The sequence below is a fragment of the Syngnathus scovelli genome, chromosome 11 (assembly GCF_024217435.2).
Source record: "Syngnathus scovelli strain Florida chromosome 11, RoL_Ssco_1.2, whole genome shotgun sequence".
Lineage (NCBI taxonomy): Eukaryota > Metazoa > Chordata > Actinopteri > Syngnathiformes > Syngnathidae > Syngnathus > Syngnathus scovelli.
Genome location: NC_090857.1, coordinates 1,468,657 through 1,491,917, shown reverse-complemented (window position 1 = coordinate 1,491,917; position 23,261 = coordinate 1,468,657). Strand labels below are relative to the sequence as shown.

Here is a 23,261-nt window from a genome sequence, read left to right as displayed (position 1 = left end):
TACTAGTGACTACTTCTTTTTTTTATTCATGGCAGGACTCTGTCGCCATCCCAATATATTTGCCAGTCTTTGGACTGTCCATAAAATGCGAATGTCCATATCGAGCACAGGCAATACGTTTAGAAAACGTGAATGTTTTTGCTGTGCACACTTTTGACAAAGCTGACAGGTGAAAAGCAAGTACGTGGGATGTTACCAGAAATCTTGAGCGAGAGCGTGACAGCTCAGGCCCAATTCAAAAAACGCCATTGCCTGTAATACCACAGATACAAGGTTACATCTAAAAAAAAAAGTATTGCAAAGCCAACACAAATCCCTTTGCTTTGTTTTCTTTTCCCTGCTTGACCTCACCACTTCTTTCTTTCTTTTCATCTTGTAGGAATTCAGTGTGGACCCAAGCAGGCCCACGGGCTTTGCCACACAACCAATCCCTGCCCAGGGGTTAGTGAAGAATAAAACTGGCTATTGCAGCAGCCGCCGTAGAGATTCCGGAGAGTAGACGAGGGAGTTGAAGGAGGTTATTTTCCACCGTTTGTTCTTCCCAATGTCCAGAGCAGGATCTCCATAGACGAGTCCATTTGGACGAATGAGCGAGGGAGTGGAGTGGACGTGAGGAGAGCAGGATTACAGCTCTGCAAAAGAGCCAGACTCATATTGGACATTAAGTGACTGCGTGAGAGAAGACATGAGAGGAAGCCTTTCTTGTGCCAGCTGCTTGGAGAGCAATTAACCCTCTGGCCAGCGCGAGCGACTACCTGGCTTCCATTTTCTTGATTGCGGCAGTTTGCTCGGACCAACTACGGTCATGTTTCACCCACCGCCTTGCAGACCGGACTGGACCGGCTGCCAGCGACACGGCGTGGTTCTACTCCTGCTGCTCCTCGACAGCTCTCTCAAGGCGGCGCAGGCCGCCAAACCCAAAGGCCCCGGTCACACCCACTTGAACTCCATCCGCATCGACGGGGATATCTCCCTAGGTGGGCTCTTCCCGGTCCACGCCAGGGGTCACGAGGGCAAGCCGTGCGGGGAGCTGAAGAAGGAGAAGGGGATTCATCGGCTGGAGGCCATGCTCTTTGCCTTGGACCGCATCAACAACGATAACAACCTGCTGCCAAACATTACGTTGGGCGCCCGGATTCTGGACACCTGCTCCAGGGACACGCACGCCTTAGAGCAATCGCTCACCTTCGTGCAGGCGCTAATCGAGAAGGACGGGGCGGATGTCAAGTGTCTGGGTGGCGGGGCGCCCATCATCACCAAACCAGAGAGGGTGGTGGGCGTGATCGGCGCGTCGTCCAGCTCTGTCTCCATCATGGTGGCAAATATACTGAGGCTCTTCAAGGTAAGGACGGATGCCAGTACACCTGCTCGTGTTTTTGGCAGTGTTGCTATGTTGTTATGGGCGGGAAATGACTCATAAGGTCGTTTGGTTGATGTGGGTAGCTTTGATATGATCTACAGATCGTGATCTGGACAGGCGAACAGGTGAGCTGAATTTGGCCTTCTTTAAATATTGAATACACTCCTGAATGTTTCGGGATGTTTTCCACAACTTGCTGTTCTCTAACAAGGAACTAAACTCCAAAATTCAAAACAGGTGTCTGATCTATTTACAGCGGTGTCTACTAAGCCTCTCTGTAAGTCTTCCTGTCTCTGTTTCAACTTGCTGATGACACTTTCAAAGCAACGTGGCTACTTCCTTCTGAGAACATCCAGTTTGAAGCAACTTTGTCAACACAGAATTTGGTTTCAGATTCCTTTGAACAAAGACACACAGTGCCTCTAAAGTTTTGACGATGATGTAGCTTCGGTAGAAAGCAAACACGTATTTATTCATTTTCAAAATACAATTGGAAAATTCTTAGAACTGACAATTCTGGCGTTGATTTCGCTCATATTTTTTCTCTTTTGACTCCTCCCAGTGTCCATTCTTGGCACACTTGTGCTGCAGTGTTTGCACTTGTGCATTCTAGCAACCCTTTGATTGATTCTTTTATTTATGTTTGCTCTTGATACAAAGAAAACACAGAAAGAAAACAAGAGAAACACTAACCGGCTGGCTATGTGCTGCAACACAGTGGACACATTCATAACTTTAGAAGGCCAAAGTGACTGTGGGATATCTTGGTAAATCTTATCACTGACTTTGCCCAAAAGGAGTTGCTTGCTAATCAGTGAGAGGTATTGCCTGTCACAGTAGCCAAGCGCCTAATATGTTACTACTGGGTTCCATTGCCACCCGCTTCGATGTGCTCATGCTATAGAAAAACATGGGATGGATGAACTTACAAGATGCAGAATAACAGAATCATGGATTACAGTTATCTTCTGGAAACGGAGCAATGGATTTGCATTTTTGTATGATTGTCAGCAAGCGAGTTGTCTGATGTTAGGTGTATAATGAAATATATTTATTCACATTTGGTATGGTACAGCAGTGAGAGACAGGTTATGTATATATTATGTTATGTAATATATTAAACTTGCCTAATACAGTGTGTTGATATTGGAATTTTCCAAAAATGCATTGATTTTATCTGATCGAATGTTTCTTTTTTTGTAGAATGTAGCCATTTCAGTTTTTTTTTTTAGCATATCACTACTAGCTAGAATTAATCATGAGCAGCCAAGTTTGAATTTTTATAGGCCTCTTTGTTGCTTGTAATTATACGACATGTCAAAGTAATGACTGCGATAACTGAAACAAAAGTTTTTTTTTTCCTCAGACTTCAAAAGCAAGTGTCAGCAAGTGCCATCGTTTTTGTTGTCTTTTAGCGTTACTCTCGTCAAGACAAAAGATAAAACGTCGCCTTTATATGCCAAGAGTTGACTCTACGAGGGGTTTTCCTTTCTTTTGATTTAACCTTCTTTTATGACAAATAAGATGCTGATTCAATGATTGTCTCATTGTGCGGATTCATGAGGCTTGTGAGTGGCATGCTGCATACGTGAGATAAAACATGCATACATGATCGGTAGTGAGTAGTACAAATACTTGGTTACTGTAAAAGGCATGTTACTTTTTTCCGTCTCTGTATTTCTACTTACGTATAGAGTGTGAGTACTTTTGTCACCTCTGGATATGCTAAATCCAAATATCGGCAATCCTGCCATGGACTGGTGGCTTGTTTGCACTCACTGAACGTGCAAAAAAAGTCCCACATTTCCCAAAAGTCAACTTAGACGTTGGTCAAACCAATCATCACTTTTTAATCCCCCCCTCCCACATAAACTCTCGCTGAGGGAAATCATAGCAAGTATGCTGATTGCTCAATAAAATTGGCTGAATGATCATGAGGTGCAGCACAAGCCGGCGAGTTTTTATGACCACAACAAGCTCAGCATGTACCAAACCACTGGCAAGTTTCATTTGATGATATATATCCTTTAATTAACTTAACTTCATTCATTTTAGATTTATTTTATTATCTTAACTGACTGAATTAACTTTAATGTTAATCTTAGGGGTCTAAAAAAGTAGCATCTAAACTGTTATATTGGGGTATTTCGACATGGACATGTCAGACATGTTACTAAGACGCTAAAGTCCTGCTTTTAATTGTGGAAGAAGAAAACCAAGTGCAACACATGGTCTTCAACAGTACATGCAGATGATGATAAATTCTCCTTTGACTCCATCCTGCTGCTTTGTGCGCCCCCTCCCCCTCCCTTTTTTTGTGCGTCATTTTCAGCGTCAGAACATCACACTTGCTACGTGTTCATACAGGTAATGAGCATCTTCCGTTCCACTCGCTCACTCACTCGTGAAAGCACGGCACTCATTCTCTCCTCATTAATGCGCGTTAACGGCGGCCTTGCATATTTATTTGGTATTTCTCTGATCTCGACCGTCTCCTTCTACTCATTGCGGACATTAGCATTCCTCTCTACTTTGTATGTTTTCATATTTTGGGTCTACGTCGCTGCACTGGGATGCAGGGTCAGAGGAATGTTGTGTTATTTCCATGGGTTTCTGTACCTTCCACTTATCAGAAACACCAAGTTGAGCAAAATCCACTGTTGCTATGCTTGTTTTTTGGCTATGACATGATATGTATCAGACTGTGCGGCAGGCTAACTCCCTCATGGGCAGAGAAACTCAGTGTGGAGGTAGTTGCAGTGTAAACAAGATGACAACTGCGACATCATAATCTGTAAAATGGAGAATGACTTCTCACAGACGTTTTTTTTTCAGAATTACGCAAACAAAACATTTTCTTGATCATAATTTCACATTTTATGGATGCGCAGACACTATTGCTATTTTTCATACAAAAACTGTTGGCTACTGCCAATCCTGCTCATCAAACAAAATTCATTGCAGCTCTGCTTAACCCCCACTGATAGCAGGGCTGTCATACATGTGGGGAATGTGGGGGCCTATGCACGTTATGGTTTCAGACCTGAAAATGGCTGTGGCTCATCAAGTCATATCAAGATGACATGGGAGCACTATATCATTAAGCCACACTATGACATGACAGTGGCAGAAAGGCCATTTTCAGAAATAAAAGAAATACATCAACCTAAGAGCCACTTGGTTGTTTGATTTTACACTTGAGGCTTGGTCGGGCACTCAGCGGTTTGTATAGAGGCACTTAAAAAGTCAGTTTTTACAAAATACGTCCTATTTAATACCGGCAAGCAGTACGCCCGGCTTCAGTTGAGTGGTCAACACAGAATTAGAGAGCAAGTATGACAGAAGGAATGGGAGAAGCAGAGACGGAGAGTGAGAATGCGAGAAGGAGAACAAGAGGGAGAGAGAGAACAGTGTGAATATGATGTAAAGCAGGTTTGTCACCCGTATGGATTAAGCAGTAAAGCCTTAATGGTGAGTGCAATGTGGTCATTTAGGTCAGGTCACAAGTTATGACATTCCTGGGACACACACAGACGCGTGCGAACATTCGAGTTGCTTGCTTCTGCCGGACTTCCCGATGGCCCGCGAGGAGCTCACTCATCAAATTCCGACACCATTTGCCACATGAGCTCTCATGCAAAGACAAGAAGTGTGGAGACTTAAACGTGTGTGCTTAAAATGGCAGGACACCAAATGTGCCAGAGCGCACCGACGAGACCCGGCGGACACGGTCCGTGTGCCGGGCAAGCGCTCCCCTGCCAACAATTTTGCACGGCATGCCTCTTAAAGGCAGCAGTGTCAGCAGCCAGCCACCGCAGGTTCACAGACCGGTATTTGAGCAACTTCATGACCCCACTGGGCCAATGGTGAGTCCGGCTTTTGTTTTTAACAATGCTCCTAAAGTAGCTTCTACCTGCAGTAGTGCAGGAGAGCACTGTGTGTATGTGGCACATGAAAACATTATCAAATATCCCCAGCCACTCTTTGACAGCTTCATCAAATGATCCAATTTACGAGAAGTTAGCAAACCTTAATCTGTTCAATCTGTCCTGTGCATTCATCAAAACTCAATGAAGCTCTGCTTACCATGATGGTCTAGGTTTCTGAAGCCATGCAGGATGCAGGTGATTCTGGATGATTGGCTTTCAGTTGTGCGGCCGTGGCTCGAAAAGGGCTCTGGGTCCTTGCTCTCTGCAGAGGGAATTGGCACAATATGTGAGGAGTTATTATTTCAATTTGACCCATTTTTATGTATCGGTCAGGCATATGTGCAAAACGGCTCTGCACAAGGGCTGGCCATAAAGTCGAACTTTCATTGCTTTGCCTAGGTAGAAAATTTGGATTTTCAGTGAATAACAGACTCAAAAGAAAAACCTGGCAAACTGCAAATTTGCGAGTGTTCACTGTCCTTGTGCTATTTTTCCGCCATATCTGTGGCCCTAATACTCCTTGGCCGTCTTGAAATAGCAGACAAGGCACCCCGAGGCCTCAGTGAAATAAGAGCAATTGAGAGGAAGAAGCGTTGAAGAAACGCATTTAGCACGCAAGAGCACACAAGCGTTTCACATCCCAGTCTTTTTTTCCGACATTCACAATGGAGACGATGATGACGCTGACCCGCGGAGCTTTTGTTCATGGTCGTCACCAACCCGTTTTGTCCACATTGAAAACCTCTGAGGTGTACCAAAAAGACATTTTTCTGGTTTCCCCATCAACAGCGTCTTGAGGCACAAAGGCCAGCAAAGGTCATTAAAAAAAAGTACAATCATTCGGATTTTAACTCCAACAAAAGTGACTGCGTTTGGACGCCTGTGAAGAGACCAACAAGGATTCATTTAATCATGTGCGACTTCTCACAAGTGTGGCGTGCAGACGATATGCCTCAACGTACTTTGTTTGTTTGTACCACCTCTGGCGTTGATCAGGTCACACGTGAAGACTCAGGCAGAAAGAGTGTTAAATGCCGCAACTCTGTAGGAACAAAGAAAAGGAAACAAAAGAGGGCAGATGAAGCGCAACAAAGTTCATCCCGCACCTCAAGCGCAGCCTCAAAAGTGTTAGCGACGTCTTCTCACGCCAACGCAGAGTGAAGCAGCATTGTGGGACTTCAAGTGTCAAGTCATTGTTCAACAAGGGGCTCATGTCGTTCTTATGTTAGGCCTTACATTTAATAGTAGACATAGTTGTCGGAGCCCCTAAGGGATTAGATTTTTTTTTTTTAATTGTTTAGCAGACCCTCACTATGCCCGAGGTCATAATGATGTATTAATATGTAAATGCATACATTTATACACAGACTGCATATAAAGGCAGAAATGAATACTGTTCAGAGAACATATTGTGATATTACAGGGGGAAAAACAATTTCAAGATATTAAAGTGACAATAAAATCTTAATTTTACAAAGACATTTTAAGAGAAGAATAAAACAAATAATTGAAAGAGGCTGTAATGATATTCAATGTTAAAACAGCTATTTCAATTTTTAATGTGTCATTTTAGTTGCTGCAGCCTGTTGAAATATTTTTATTTTTTCCTCCTAATTGTGCTAACTTACTTGACATGTGCAAGGAAGGGCCATTCCTGTTCTTAATTGCACTTACAACAGCTTGTTACGTGATTAAGGTCAAATTATTTTTCAATGTAAACAACAAGACTATTTAATTAGCCTTGAATGAAATGAATGACTCTTTAAAGGTTACGCAATAAAAAACAACTGAATATAAATATAAGCTTTGATATACATTTTTCCTTTCAGGATGTTGGCAAAAAGGATTTAAGCGTATTATTATTATTATTGTTCTGATCATTGATTCATTATTCTGCTTGTGTTATTTTGTTGGCAGATGAGTGTGTTGATTCACGCATTGGTGACCCATTTGTGTGAAAAAGATACATTGTGACAACACCCCAGGCCGTGGGACAGACACTCTGTGCAAACAACTGAAAGAACATGTGACACATATATACATATGGCCTTGAGGAATTTCATTCACATACATATATACGAGAAATGGAAAGAAATGGAAGTCATTTTAATAGCTTTGAATGTACGTGTGAATGTGTGCAAATCGTTGGTGTGCCCTGCGATTGGTTAGCAAGCAGTTCAGGGTGCACTGCAAGGACTGCTGCCCTCAAGAGGATTAGGGTTCAATAAATACAGGATACAATCCTACTTTGTGATTCTGGACGCAAGTCAAACATCAACTTTTGTTTTTCTATCTGCAAACTTGACAAATGTCCATCGCCAATCCAAACGCAGACCTTCTACCATCTGTTGCTGTTCTTCACACGCCAGACGCCAGTCTCTGTGTGCGTGTGTGTGTGTGTGTGTGTGGGAGGGTGTCTTTGCCCACATATGCCCAAGTGTGTTTTCTCCAGTTTGTTGATTTAATTTGTTTTATTTGTGCGTAATTGAAATGTCGTGATCCACATGTAACATAACAAAATATTACCAAAGTAAACATAGCGTAGCTCCCAATAGCTAGATAATAAAGTGGCAATCAAGCACTCGAGCTGTCATATTGTAGTCAAGTGAAAAATTGTTTCAAGACATTTTCAGGGGTGCTTCAGTGATCTTACAATAGATTTTGTCTTATTGCTACCAAACTACACAAATTAAACTCACTCCAAAATTCAGCCCCTGAACATGTTCCACAGAGCAACATAAAATTTGTGACCCAAAAAAAAAAAATCTCAAAAACTTATGGCTTAATACGTGCAGTGCAGTCTGATTTAGTTTTTAATAAAAACATTTTAACTGAGTATCAATACTCTTTAATTAGTCCAAATTAAAGTTTTGTATCATAACGCAAAGCAGCAATGGCTTGCACGAGTGCAGGAATCTACACGCGACTACGACTTGGTTTTCCCCGATGAATTGCTCGGATAATGTAGTCCAAAAAGATCGCTTTCTGCTTTTCAAACACCGAGGGTGTCCTATAGCCCTATAATGCAAGATTACCTTCTTCCCAGTCTGTTACCTTTTGGTTGACTAATTAAATATTCGGCCAAGGTTCTCAAGTCACTTTAGACAGCCGCCAGTTGGCTCTGACCTTCTGTGATTGTCAGTTTGACATCCAGCTCGACAAAGGCCAGACAAACACTCCGTGCCCGTATTTGTTTTACGTACAAATATAGCAACAATACCAACGTGCAGGGGCTCGCTCGTCTTTCAGCGGTGTCGGCTGGTGAAAAGGCCACCGGACTAGGTGCGAATTGAAAATTTGTCATCGCACCGCACTCCTCCTACCGTCTAATTCGGCATGTGAGCAAGCATTACGCACACGTCTAGCTCCCGTAGACAAACGCCTCTAGCAGAGATGCTGCGCAGTGCGGATACAAGCCAAGCCTGTCCAGACATACACAGTGACACTCACTTGTTTTCCGGCCCGGTGTGGCTTCTTATACTACTGAGGTGAAGTATCCAGAAAAGAAGCGTAGTCAAAATGGCAGCGTCATTTTCTTTTTTTTTTATATGGTTGTGACTTGGCCATCAAAAAATGGTGGAAGTAAATGCCTGCAGACTCAAGCTCATTCACACATGAAACTATGTCATTATGTCTACCACCGTGGGTCAAAGAACAGGGCGGCAGTTTGAAACGACACACAGGTTTCTTGTGTTGTGTTCACTGACCATTTGGGAACACTTAAAAAAATAAGTCTCTAGGTACGAAATAAGTCAGCGACCTCTAAAATGGACTTGAGCTCTCCCGGCCGGCCTCGACAAAGGAATTTGGTGGCATGTCTACACATACGCAACTATTATTAAAATCAAAGTCAACTTACAAATAGACATTTTCAAAACCTCCAGTGGAACATTTTTTCATTTCAGTTTGTCCTTTGGGTCCGAATTCCAGGGCTCGTACTTCGATGAACTACTACAAAGGAATTTGCTTAAAAATCATCTGAAAAACGTTCACTGTGAAAACTTGGTAGAGTGGGTACACCACAAAGGTGTTTTCTAAAATAATATAATAATCGTCTTTCCAAGAAGCTGACTGAACCGTGACTCACCAAAGTGGCTACAGCTGTCGTCTTTGAACACAATCTTAGTTTGAAAGGCCGTCTTCCGTCTCAAGCGTCGCATCTTATGCTGCCAAGCTGTCACTTTGAGAGAGAGAAAACAAACGCTACTCATGCTCCAACAGACAAAATGGTGAATCGGATCCACTGGTGACAGCTCGTCTCGGTTTGACTAAACAGTGAATGCTGCTTTAATTACAAACTTGCCAAGTTGACCCAAAAAAAAAAAAAGATTCTAAAACTTACTAATGGGTGGTTCAGTGATTTGCGTGTTTCCTTCACAGTCCCGAGGTTCTGTGTTCAACGACATCTTTCAAAATTCCATGTTACATGCATCTAAGCGGCATTGAAGATTGAGAATGTTTGTCTATCCGTGCCCTGCGATTGGTTGGCGACCAGTCCATGGTGTACCCCGCTTCTCTCTCCAAAATTCAATCGGTCTAAGGTTATGAGTATTGGAACGATAGCACCGACGAAGCTCTTTTCTTGACTGTGTACAAAGAAGGACTATTGTGTCTCTGCGACATGTTAATTGAATGGCGCGTGAAGTAGAGAGTGTCGGAGGTGTTCTTGTTCCCGCTTTTGGCACACTGTCAAGCACGGAAAGAGCAACGCCACCGAGCTGACGGCGTTTCGACAAGCGTGAAAAAGACACGACCGAGCAGGTGCTCGTCAAATGTGTACGTGTATGATAAAGAAGAAGCAGCAGTCGTTATGGAGACGGAGAAGTGGTGCATATCTTAACAAACAAATGGCGACAATGCAGAACTATAATGTGTCAACATCTAATGATATGCTGGATTTTAAAAAGGACTTGTTTTTGAAACTGCAGCAAACAAGAAGCAGATTGTGCAGACTTAATCGTTGATTGCTTCAAATGTGAACGAGGGCTAAAAAAACACTGCAGTCTAGTGGATGGCTAGAGTTCAAAACTAGATAAAAAGGACTGATGTGGAAAAATGCGGCTAAGCAGTAAGGATAGAGGCAGCATGGAAGAAACAAATGAGTGACCCAGCTCCTTGGAACCTCTATATTGATGCTGTGGAGTGACCATGCCACTGGAGCACTGGGGTTGAAACCAAAATAAAGAACTTATTTGAAGAAATGCCTTGCAAGAACAAAGGCAGCCTAGGCTGAAAAAATGAGGTCGCATGGATCCCTTGAACACAAACATGACGTCACAAAAAATTTGAAATGCCGACAAGGTTTTAACAGAACACTTAAATGGACTCAAATTTAACTTTGTTAACAAAAGAATTGGCCTCACCTGAAACTCGAGCTGTGGGATCACATCGCCCTTCTGCCTTTCTAGAGATAAAAGGATGACCTTTTTTGTCTTCCCCTCGCTCTCTTTCAAAACTTCTCTTTCTTAAAACTTCTTGGGGCTTCAGTTCATCCTGTTCTCTTTTTTTTATCTCTATGGAATTCTCAAGTTTTTTTTTTCTCGGCACGTTCTGCGGAAAGATATCTTGCTTCCTGAAAAGTTTTATTTTTGCTTTTTCTCCCTTTTTGTTGGCATTCTCACCCTCAACTACGGGGGAGAACTCAAATTAATTTGGGGGTTTTCGGCTATCAACCACCTGAAGCAACAAGCTCCTGTGTCTCTATGCCTGAAGGTCAGGAAAACCATCCGTGTGGTCCTGATGAGGCTCCCAGACCACAGCGAGAACACAATAACCAATATCATTCATCATCTAAACTGCTTACTGTGGAATATTAAAACCAATATTTTAGGAAGTAAGCAGTTTTTCCACTGTGGGTATCTGTGGGCAGGTACTTCAGAATGCGCAGCCCCCCAAAATGCAATAAAGACAAGTATGATTTCACAATTTTAAAGCCTTAATCAACAGCTGAAAATAATCTCGTTTCAACACCATTCAATGAAAAAACAGTGAAGGTCAGTTAGTGCTCCTACTTAAAAATTCACACTAATTGGAAGCAATTTTTAATGAGCTTCCGTGTCGAAGGCAGCAGTCGTTTTTTTTTTTTTTACAGAACTTTGACAAAAACGAAACGGACAAGGGAAAAGTTATAATGGCACCCAGCGAAGAAGCAACACCCTTTTTTCAGCCCTCCCGAGCCAATTAGCGTTCAAAGGATGTCGCGTTTGACATCAGGCCATCAACAGAAAAGTCCATGCTCATGTTTCGTGTGCGCTTATGAGTCCGTTGCCCTTTAAGGATTGTTGCGGAGGGTCATGCGAGTTCATTGAAAACTGTTATGATTGCATTTATTTCCTGCATACTTTGCAAACATGGTTCATTTGAACCGGAAAAAGCATGAAAAGGAATTAATAGACTGTCATTGGTGGATATTAAGAGTCAAACATTTCATTTGGATTTTTCAAATTAATGTACCACAAATGTGTAGACACAATCTTCCACCTAATAATAAAGATAATATGACTGTTTATAGCTCCGTGTGAAACCTGACTTTTTAAGACTACCATTCATTTGCAATTTGGACACGGACAGGGTGAACATTTCCCTCTCAAGAAGAAGTCTCAGAGTCTTCAGAAGTCTCAAATAAGACCACAGATAGTCCCTGGATTTGTTGGTAGTCACTTCAAAATTCACTACATATAGTTACAAAGTTTTTAAGAGGGTCTCGCTTTGTGACATCGCCGGCAGAAAAGGGGATGTGAGGCACGGATGCTATCGGTGTTGAGCAGCTCCCCGAACGACGGTCGAATCAAACTTTTTCCAAATATAGCGCTGACGGGCAGAGTCTGTTTGCTGAAGCGTAACACAGCATTGAAGTGTGTGAAATGAAGATGCAATAATTCAGTTGTCGGGCATAAAATTGGACATTATGCAAATGCGGCTGATTTGGGTTAATGAAGTTTACCTTGTATACAGAATGTATGGTGGAATAAGCCAATGACACAATAGAAAACAATGCAATTAAAAATGCAATTAAGCACAAGTGGAATAGGAAATCAGGAAAAAACGTGGATGGAAACAAAATTGTTAAGTGACCATATGGAAGCGTCTACTAAAAAACTCAAGTTTAAACCACCCACAATAAAAGATTACACTGTGAAAAATGCTAGTGAAAAAAAGTCAGTCTACTATTGCACAAAGTGATGAAGTAGCTCTTTTGAAGAACTTCACCAAAGTTCACTCATCTTGTGATTAGTCTCTTTCAACAAACTTTAGCAATTACCTCAATGGTGTGCTATTTTATGTGCCTTGTGTAATGTGACAATGCTATTTCACCCAAAACATGACAGTGATCATCCCCAAAGAATCAAGCAGGGGGAATTTGAGGGTTTCCTCTTGTCAGCTGCACTCAAAAATCAACGGCACAGCTTTATTTCAGAGCTGCTTGTTGGAAAAGTCCTGCAATTTTACTGCACCACAGAGGCTCCTCAATTCACAATAAATTTCCGTTCCAAGTCAGCAATGTAACCTGAATTTATATGTATTGTAGTCAATGCCGTACCTTCGTTTCCACAGCTGTAAAGTCGAAATTACAGTCAATATTTCGATGAAAATACTTCTAAACCATGCATATTAAACTATCAAATGAAAAATAGTATGCCGCAAAAGTTCATTGCGTGCTAATCGTACCATCGTAAACTGAGGGACCCTAATTGAAAATTTAGTATAAATATGGTATCAAGTAAATACAGGGATGCGAGTCATTTCGCTTTGTATGGTCCTTATATCATCCATTTAAACTTGAAAATGTATTTATGACAAAAAGAAAATGGGATCCATTACCAAACCGCGTTAGACAGAAAGTCACGTAGGATTGAAGCGAGTATAATCTTGATTTAGTGATACTGCATACCAAAATCTATGATACCAAGGCACTTTGCTATGGTTTCAATCAAAATTACCTTTAAATGAATGCGGACATACAGGGATGCGGTTTATCACTGTCAAATTTGGTGACACCGGGCTTTAGGTTAGAATCACTGTCGAAACTGGCCCTCATGCATCTTTCATGAAGACTACTACTGGATTTGCTTTTCTGAAGAGGCTGCTGTATGCTTTGACAGCATGTGATCTGTCCACACCATCCTCACCTCCAAGCGCAAACGGCAAAAAAGGCTGAATGGAGATTCAGCAGATTCATTCAAATGAATGAACTTATTAGCAAGGTTGTACATTCATAAAATGGGATCACAAGGTACAAAAGCTTCTGCGTATTCCCCTCAGTGCTCTTGTAATAAAAGAAAAAAACATTTACAAAGAAAGTTACTTTCTTTGTAAATGCTCGATACCACAGCTTTCTCATCTCTCCACAGCTCAGATATACCTTAGCTACCAAAACTGTGGTAGACTTGCCCCTCTCCCCACACCAAGTTTTTGCCATTTAAGGAAGCTTTGCTGTGTCAAAAGGCCGACTTTTAAAGGCAGTGTAAAAAGGCAGTGAATGTGATACTACCTAAGATGGTGGAAAATTGCCGGTTCTGCTTCGTCCTTCCATTTTATGTCAGTGCCATTTATAAACAACAACATGGAACAAAATGCCCTTTTTTTTTATTAGCAGTGTAAAAAGAGTTTGACACAAATGGTGTCAGAGCTCAGACACTTCGTCAACTTCATCCATTCAAAGGCTGAAAGATGCTGGCTGGCCGCTAAAGGTACTGTGAAAGGGACTAGACGCACAGAAGGGGACTTGACACACAACCTCTGTTGTGGTCCCAACACTTTGACTGAAGGCCGAATATTGTCTGGTCAACTTTATCTCCTCATCTCATGTCCTAAATCTAGAACAACCACATGGGAAAAGAAGAAAAACACAATTTTGTACACGATGTCCAAAAGGGCTTTAGAACACCGGTGGTGTCACATCTTGATATGACCTCTGAAAGCAGGGAAGTTGCCAGAAAAAAAAAAAAAAACAGTCTTTTATGACAGTATTTTGTCAGAATTGCCCAGTTGACTTTGACCCATTTTATGTCATTTATTTAAAACAGTGACAAATAAACTGATGGCTTTTGTTGGAACTGTAAAAATAAACATTCAGAATCCACTTGTACAACTGACCTCAGCTACCTCTGTTGTCTTGTATTGATGATTTCAAAAATCAATACCATTCTGGCACAGATAGAGTACAACAGTGCCGGGTAGAACGCAGTTCTTATCAACTGCACGAGTTTCTAATTGTTCAAAGCAAAGTCGCACAAAAGAGTAACTATGAATCTCACTGATCTTCAAAGTAAGAAGTCAGCGCTGGGCCAGTGTTGAACAACAGTCGGCAAGTTAGTTCCCTTTGACAGGACTCCAGTTTTGATCAATCGTACATTTTTTTTTTTTTTTGGAGAGCTACTCATGGGCCTCAAGAGGAGCCCAGTAACGGAAGCAGGAAATTTTCAATTACCAGCAGACTCAACCTCTTGAGACGTGCCTCCCGACGGTAAATACAGTAAATGAAAGGAGACGAGGCGGACGAGACAACATTTGTGGCGAGCCAGGGGACAAACGTCAACGGCGTGGTGACAGTGCCAATATCAGTGAAGAGATAAGATGACAAGACAAGAGCAGAGGCGTGGTGTTATTAGGCATCGGAAATTTGCATACTTCGCCAAAGGGGAGAGAAAACAGCCAGCGGGTGCTTCTATTTAATTAGCAAGCAGGAACTGTCGGGAAGCTAATGTTTTCCTTTCTCCAACAGAACATCGCAAGTTTGTGCAATCCAGGTCAAGCTAATCATGTCTGCTGCAATGCATTTCCTTACTTCTCCTACTTTTGTGCCCAAAGGCTCCTTCTTATTAGACACACTTTAAGTGACTCATCCCAGTCCCATTCAAAAGAAGGTCACAAGGGATGGGGAGTTACTAAAGGTTATTTGGCGATTTAAATGCAGGTAAAAAGTCTTTCATGCTGCAATACGACAACAAAATTAAGGACAGCTTTCATTTTTACGGACTCCAAGAAATGGCCAGTTACCTTAAATGTCTGCTTCAAACCATCTGTCTACATTCAAGGTTCTTGAGACTTTTTTTTTTTGTAGAAGATAGGCAAGTCTACCAAAATGTGTATTGTTTTGAGGGCTGAATTTTTAAAGGCTCGTTCCTTACGAAGGACCCTATAGAAATGGTCAAAATGACAAAGTGACAATAATATAATCAAAGGGCTTCTGTCCCAGATGGCATGGTATTGATCACATTATCAGCGTTATCATGACTGCACATACTGATCTCCTCGGACCATCATTATTCCATATGGACAGGCCGTTGACGGGGGCAGTCGAATAGAAACAGCAAAGGGGATCGATGGCTACGCTGTGGCGGCAAGCTCTCCTTGTGGGAGTTATATTATTAGATTCCATACAATCTGATAACCCTTTTGCTTTTGATTGATCTTTTCCATTTCAAACAGCCGACCCATTGGATCGATGCTTCTGCCTTGTAATCAAAGAGTGAAATGGTGTTTTTGTGTGTTTCATAATACAGAAGCCTCACTCATTGTCCGGGTTACTTCTACCAATGCTGTCTTGTCGACAAGATTTCATTTATCAGAACGAACAAAAAAAGAAAAAAAAAAGGCCATGATTTCATCGTGGCACAGTGTATTTATAAAGATCATCTAAAAGATGATCTAGCAACCATGAATGTAATGAGATCAGAGTGAAAAGACCCTAAAATGGCTGTATCAAACCAAAATGGCGGCCATCCGTTGTGTTTCCAGTATGGCTTATTTTATTAAGGTTTACTCATGCCAGACAAGGTTACTAAATATTACATAGCCTTAGTGAAACTGGCTTCAAGGGCTGAAGTTTTAAAAAATTCTGGAGACAAGTTCCTTTAGTACGACCTCCAGGCTGCACTCAGACCAAGCATATATGATTCCTCCTCAAATCCGATTTTCTTAGAGCCGACCCTCCACAGAGTTGTAGCAAGTATCCCAATCGGATTATGCTGTGTTCAGGCAAGGCTGGATCAGCAAAATACATATAAGTAAATATTGTAGCACCAAACAGTAAGTAAATATTGTTTCCAGAATCCTAACATGGCTTTTTTAGACTTTATTTGTGTGCAGGTATGCTTATGCCAAACCTCTCCATCAGATTTCATGTTGCTGTAAAACTGGCTGTGAATTGAAGAGTGAGTGAGCAGAAAGATTTTTCCACTGGGGGTTGTTGACATAGTTACGTTATCTTTTCTGCTGCGTTACCTAACGTAATGCATCTAGTGATATACTGTGTTTTCCGGACTATAAGCTTTTCCCCCAAAATTTTTTATGTGACTCGATTTCTGGATTTTTACTGAAAAGCCGTCAATAGCTTGACTTATCCTTCTCACATCCGACTAATGGAATTACCGAACACGTCATTGTGGAACAATGAAAGTGTCGGAGTTCGCCCTCAAACTGAATATTCATTAGCCATGCTGAAGGAGGAACTGACTAAGAGAGACAGACAGACAGACAGACAGACAGACAGACAGACAGGTTTTGATGCCTTTTTTGTAATGACTGAAATTGACATGCCACATTGTCAGTTTGAAAACAAGAGAGCACATGAGCGAGGTAATCACATTCGACAAACTGAGAAAACAGCACGGCGTGATTCCTGTTCGTGTAATTTTGAAGGAAGTCACACAGGAAAGAGTACTTGAGCTCAGAATTGCTCTCCTCAATAGCCATCCATCCATCAGTTGTTTTAATAGCACTTGTCCTCATTAGCGTTGCGGGTGAGTTGGAGCATATCACAGATTACTTTTGGCGAGATAAGCACGGTACAACCCGGAGTGGGCGCTCGCCAATTGCGCAGCACATAAACAATCGACCTTCCATCCATTTCCAATCGTGCCCTGGGTGGGATGGAACCTTGCCGAGCTCACTTTTTCACACAGAACCTGATGACTCCATCCCAAACCCCGATTTAACTGCACACAATGATTATTTGATCCCAAGTGTGACTTGAACTGGCCACATGAAATATTCCAATCGTACCGGGCGGAGAATCAATCTGCAATCTGAACACAGAATAACCTTTAAGGCTTAAATAAATTAAGTCATTCGCTTAGCAAAGCGGTGGCGGTTTAGCCGTCTGGCAGGCATTAGCATTCACTTGGAGTTGTGTTCATGCTCAATAAAGGCCTCTGTAGTTCAGAATTCAAAAGTCCCAGCGGTTGTAGGATTTGGAAATGAACTTCTTTGAACTCTCAACTTGTTTTGTCTGAAACACTGAGAATTAAACATATTTAATAACTTTGGGGCTCAGGTTCCATCACCTCTAGTAAAAACAGCTGTAGATGTTTCCTGCAGTGCAAATCCAGACTTAATGCAAACCATTTGTAAACAGGAATAGATTATTAAAAGTAATAAAGTAAAGTAGACCTCATTGGGAAACTTTGTTTAAAAAGTAATAGCAATGGACCAGTGACATTTGTTGTCCATTTTCAAGGTAGCCTCACATTTTATTTAACCTTGTGAGGCAACTGTGGTGTGACTTTGGAGAAGTCACTTATCCCAGGTAAACGTTTCCAATATATATTACCGTTTGAATATTATGACTCACTTTCTACTGCCCGTCAAATCTAATTATTCAGGGGGCTGCAATATTTGGATATTTCCACTCACTTTCTTCGTCTTCCCGTCTTCAACTCGCCAAACCCCTCTGACCCTGTCGCAGCTGTAAAGCTGCCCATCATCCACTTTTAATCATTAAGCGGTTTCGAAAATGTGCTGTGATGTTGCTACCATGTGCCAGGCCACTTGAGCACACTGATCATGCAATTCTCATGGCAGGAGACGGGAGCGTCCAAGGACGCTATCGCCAGGCTCTTTGAGGGATGCGCTGACACGTTTGCTCAGCCGTCTTTAACTAAACGGTCTACCGTGGCCACAAATGAGAGTTTGGCAAGATGTATCCCCCTCATCCCTCAGCCAGCGTGCAGTTGTGGCTCTTCTCTTATGCATGAGAAGATGCTTCAAGTATGATCCATGCATGCAGAGAGGAAGTAGGCATGTCACATTGTTCATTTAAGACCACAGGAAGAACCAATAATGAAAGTAGTTTGGGGTTGGTTGACTTTTGAACTGGCAAAGTTCATACCTGGATGGTCCTACAAATTTGGATAGCTTCTGACCTTAACTCTGACCCAAAACTAACACCAACCTTAACGCTGAAGGCTAACCTTCAACCTCTGGTAAATATGGTAATATTGTGACTTCTGAGTGAAAACTGTATCTTTGGAGATTCCAGTCGTCCGCTTAAAAAAGGAAAAGCTGGATTCCGCAGCTCACAGCTGTGCCACTTCCATTTCCAACACCTCGCTGTGACCAATGCCATTTTTGCCAGTTGCTGTAACAGCGGAATTTATTTGATGTGCTGGTGAGGGAGTGGAGGGGTGGACTATCAACTGGCTTGCCAATAAAATGTCTTCTGCTCCCCGGAACTGTCGATTGGTTCCACCTTATCTACCTTAAACATGCCTCGGCTGACTTCGTTTTCACGGAGGCTTTTCAGTGTTTTTACACATACACGTAAAAACATCAGTCATAAGTCCATTACTGAACAAAAACACTGGTGTTCACCAGGCAATTAAGTTCAATTGAACATTCATTAATGGATGTCATCGTTCTAAACTGGGATATAAGCTAACAACTCTAGTAAGCCTTGGATTTGACACATTCTGATGACTACAAAGGAAATGTCTAATGCACAAGAAATGGTAATTTTCTCATCTGCGGAGGCAAGAAGCGGGTGGGTGGGGTGAAACCGATCGACGCCGCTGAGTGCTCCTCCACATCAGGACTCTAAACAATTGGGAAAATATAGACGACAAAGCCCGGCTGGTGGAATTGCTCTCAAAAGGCTTTGATTGAAAGCGTATGTCAGGCAATCAAAGGCCTTGTGTATTTCAAGTCGAGAGGGGTCGAGTCGAGAACGCGGTAAATCCGCCCGCCCTGATCTGCTATTCAGAACCTTGCCGCTTCTCCCGCTTCCTCGATTGCAGCATTGTACTCCACATTGAGTTGACGATACATTCAGTCCAACGGTCACGGGGCAAATATCGAGATGCAGATCATGCAGGGGTTTTTTTTTTTGGGGGGGGGGGGGGGGGGGGACTACCCTGTAATTAAGCGACCGCCTGTTGGCTTGAAATGCTGCCAGATTAACAATAAAGGCTCCCCAACACCTGCTTGCGTCTCTGAAAAAAGATGTCACAGAGATTGCTAAAAATAGTTTGACTAGCAGCTTGACTCGCTCCAAACACTGTGATGTTGCGAACGCTACATCCCGCTTCTCACAGGTGCAAAAATACAACACGTTAAAGACACCATCACAGTGTTAAAGTTGTTCAGCATGATGAACCCTGTGGCGGTGATCACCTTCGAGTCACCTTTCCCTCAACCAATCTGTGAACCAGCCGTAACCCCGAAAGGGTTACGGCACAAAAAAGCAATTCTGCCGCCAGTCAACACTTTGTCAATGACACCCCAGGTTGCGAGCGGTTATTCCCAGACTTGCGTTGTCATGGAAACATTGCCATCCGAGTCTTCTCATCTGTCACTTGCCATTATCGGCTGCCGCCATTGGTAAACGGCACAATCACAGACGAGATCGTTGCGAGCTTTTGTCTTATTACGCTAGCCCCTATTGATTAGAAGCTATATTTATAAAATATAGCGACACAATACGCCTCAGAGACGTAGCTTGCACAAAGTCCTTCATTTTCTCGATGTCGCTCTGGAGATACCGCCACATAAGCGACAGTAAGAAACCTCTTCTTAAAAGTCTAAAGCTTGTCTTTAAGCTCTGCATTTGTTATTCCAAAATGGTAATTTGGGAAATTCGATGATTATGACGTCTTAAGAGCGACATTTTCTCAAATTTGACTGTCAGCCGATCGGTGAAATGAAACCAATGACGTTGACATCTGTCGGCTTACAGTCAACGGCTCATCGATCGCCATCACATCAGCTCTCGCCTTCCGACATTTTTCCACGAGGTCAGACTGTCAAGCGGCCCAGTGGGGGACCCTTCAGTAATCATCAAAAATTAATCAGGCTCTCTCTCTATTTCCCCTTTTTTTACCCTGGCCACTATATCACCTGCATTAACCCCAGCATGGCTTTGAAGGGGCGCATTTTTAATCACCGAGGCACTGGAAAAGCATCAATAATTGAGACTTTTATTCATTAAACAACAAAGGGAAAGCAAGAGGGAGCATCCAGGAAAGAGGATTCTGCAGGGTTTATCCAGGCTAAAGCTGGACAGGAAAGCCTGATCTTTGGGAATTTGGACTGAAATGTGAATGGTGTTTCTTGCAGTGTGCTTGCTACATGACGACAGATGTGTGGGCAAGTGACAAGTGCCACAAAGGCACTGAATGAAGATGATCTCCTTTTTACTTTGACAGCTCACGGAGAGCGCCCTTTGATAGATTTTGTAAGAATTGATCGCATTTTGTTGTCAATTCCAACATGAAGTATATTTTGTATTATTTTCTAAGCGTCTCCACCACATTGTCCAGTGAGGGAGCGGCCTTCCGTTTTCTATATTATTGCCCGCTTTTATTGGATGAAAGGACATGAGCTATGTTTCTCTTTCGGTCTGCTCTTGATCACTATTGAGGCAAAAAAAGCTGATTTGAAAGTGGAACAACAAATGGATGGAGCCACCAGGCTGAAAGGACTCTTTTATTTGTCTGTGTTCTTCACTCTTTTATTTCTTTATTTCTTTCTTTTTACCGCATTTCTCCTCGGCTGTATGCGCCAAGTGGATATTGTTCATAAATGCAGAGCAGCTGCCAGCAGCACCTTGCATACTAATGAATTCACGGGGAGAATATTTATTATTGCACCCCAAATGCAGTTAAGAGTGAGCCGCAGCCCACCCTGGGAAAAGATACCATTAATCGCATGCTTGCCTGCACACTTTATTTTTTAAGATAAAAATCTTCAACTGGCCTATGTATTCAGAGACGGACAGAATTAAAGACAAAATATCTTTACAAGTTGAATTACAAACTGGGTATTGAAATGAGCTGCTCTAAATGGAAATTGCTTGCCCCAGAGTGCGCGAGTGCAAATAACAGCATATTTGTTACACAGCCTTGATTTTAATTTACTACAGTGACCAGAATGGGGGGGGACTGTTTTTCACATAAAGGATTAGGACTGGTATCTGTGTTCATTTTTCACTGTGGTTTATTAAAAGCAGATTCAAGCAAAATTCAAGCCAAATTTAAAGGGTTTTCTTGGACCGTGAAAGAGCGCAAAGGCTTAGATGAGGTCCGATATCTCTAGTCTAAAAGATTATTGTCATTATCTTGTGGTGCGGGGTGTGTTAAGAATTATTCGTAGTCCCAATTAACTCAAGGTTTGGGGCTAGCAATTGTAAATATTATAAAGTAATATAAAGTGTTGGCTCTCTTATTGCAGAGCTTGTCAAAAAATACAAAGTGACATGTGGTTTTCCAACGTATGCAACTCTACACTAATGTGTTATGTTAAACCTGATTGCGCATATGCAACATCAACTACATGAATGAACACCATCTGGTTTCTTTTTTTGCAATGTGTCATCAAAATGCTGAGATTTTTTTTCAGGTTTAATTCAGACGGCAGCTATTTCTTAGGTGCATCTCATTAAAAATACATCAAGAAAGTAGCACATGAACATTAATACTTTAAACAATTTACGCGATAAGAAACAAGCTTGAAGTGGAAGTGTTTTTTTTGTCTTTGAGATACCGAGTTTTAGGTCATTAGTGATGCGGTTAATAGAGGCAAGGTTCACCCCGGATTGTTCAGTAGTCAATTGCAGAACCAAAGTCTTGTAAAATCAGCTTGTATCATCTTAAGCTATCAAAGCCTCAAGACTCAAAGTTTTCATAGCTTGCGTGTGAACTTGGTTTGAACTGGGTGTCGTTAGTCAGACTGCTATAGTTCAATAAACTAAAGACACCATTTTTTAAAGCAAAAGTCCCAAATACACCCACAAGTCTGAGAAATGAACCACGAGTCATCGTTGCACAGCCGGTTATTCAACTGAACGCTGCGGCCGATAATAGCTTATTGACCAACGCGTGAAGTGAGACTGATGCTGCTTGGTGGATATTTATGATTGCTAAATATTCACCACTGGCACCACACACACACCACCCATTAATTTTTTTCTAGCTACATTTTGAAAAGATAACTTATTGTCAGTATTTGCAGAGCTTAAGGTTAATTGAGTAATGCACAAAGAACCTCAGGATAAATTACAAAATAGGGATGATCAATAATCATAGAAAAAAAGTTTGATTCTGACCTTTTCCATTCTTTTATAATGGGGCATAAATATAATCTACTTGTGGTTCTGCAACAGTGCATCAGTCAATTAGTTTCAAATGTGAAGAAAAAACATAATATAAAAGTACAGTTGTGAAGGGCAGTGAATGTTAATTACCCCCCCCCTTGAATTTCATGTGCACCTCGAGGCTGAGCTTTCAATATTCCAGTCCCAAAAAAGGCTGGTGTCGGTTAAACCTCTCCCACATTCCTTGAACACAGTCACGAAGCAGCTGCTATCAGACAGACTCGAGGTCATCGACTTAGCTTCATTCCTGAATCCAAACAGGAAGCAGCTGTCTTCTTTAGCAGTCTTGATATCTTCTACTATTTGACCGGTTACCAGGATTTTATGCGTGCCATTATCGGTTTTATCTCGGTATTTTGGGAGGCTCCGTTGGCGTTCGTTCAATAGGACTTGTGGCCTGAGTAATTATCCACCAACTGCGAAGAAAGGACTAAGATTTAGATACTCTGTGACCAGTGTCTTACATTTGATGCCATCTTTTTGTTCTGTTTGACAAAAGCAGCACTCAGTAAAGATCTATAGACAACTACTTTTGAGTTTCTTTTGAAATGCTCATCACAACATCGCCAGTACAGTGAGTTACCAAAGGTTTCATGATCCAATT

The 23,261-nt window shown here is 41.9% G+C and overlaps 1 protein-coding gene and 1 long non-coding RNA gene across 2 annotated transcripts in view; one reads left to right on the top strand and one right to left on the bottom strand.

The window, feature by feature from the left end:
- The window catches only part of LOC137840729 (uncharacterized), a 31,370-nt gene extending 24,901 nt beyond the window's left edge, over positions 1–6,469 (bottom strand). The window contains exons 1-2 of the long non-coding RNA XR_011087673.1: positions 6,252–6,469; positions 5,447–5,551 (exon numbers count right to left, since the gene is read on the bottom strand). This is a non-coding gene — a long non-coding RNA (uncharacterized lncRNA). The remainder of the gene's footprint in view (positions 1–5,446; positions 5,552–6,251) is intronic.
- LOC125977908 (metabotropic glutamate receptor 4) overlaps positions 1–23,261 on the top strand; it is a 90,586-nt gene that overhangs the window by 17,117 nt on the left and 50,208 nt on the right. The window contains exon 2 of the mRNA XM_049734954.2: positions 380–1,342. Coding sequence (XP_049590911.1) covers positions 806–1,342 — 537 coding nt within the window. The 5' untranslated portion in view covers positions 380–805. The remainder of the gene's footprint in view (positions 1–379; positions 1,343–23,261) is intronic.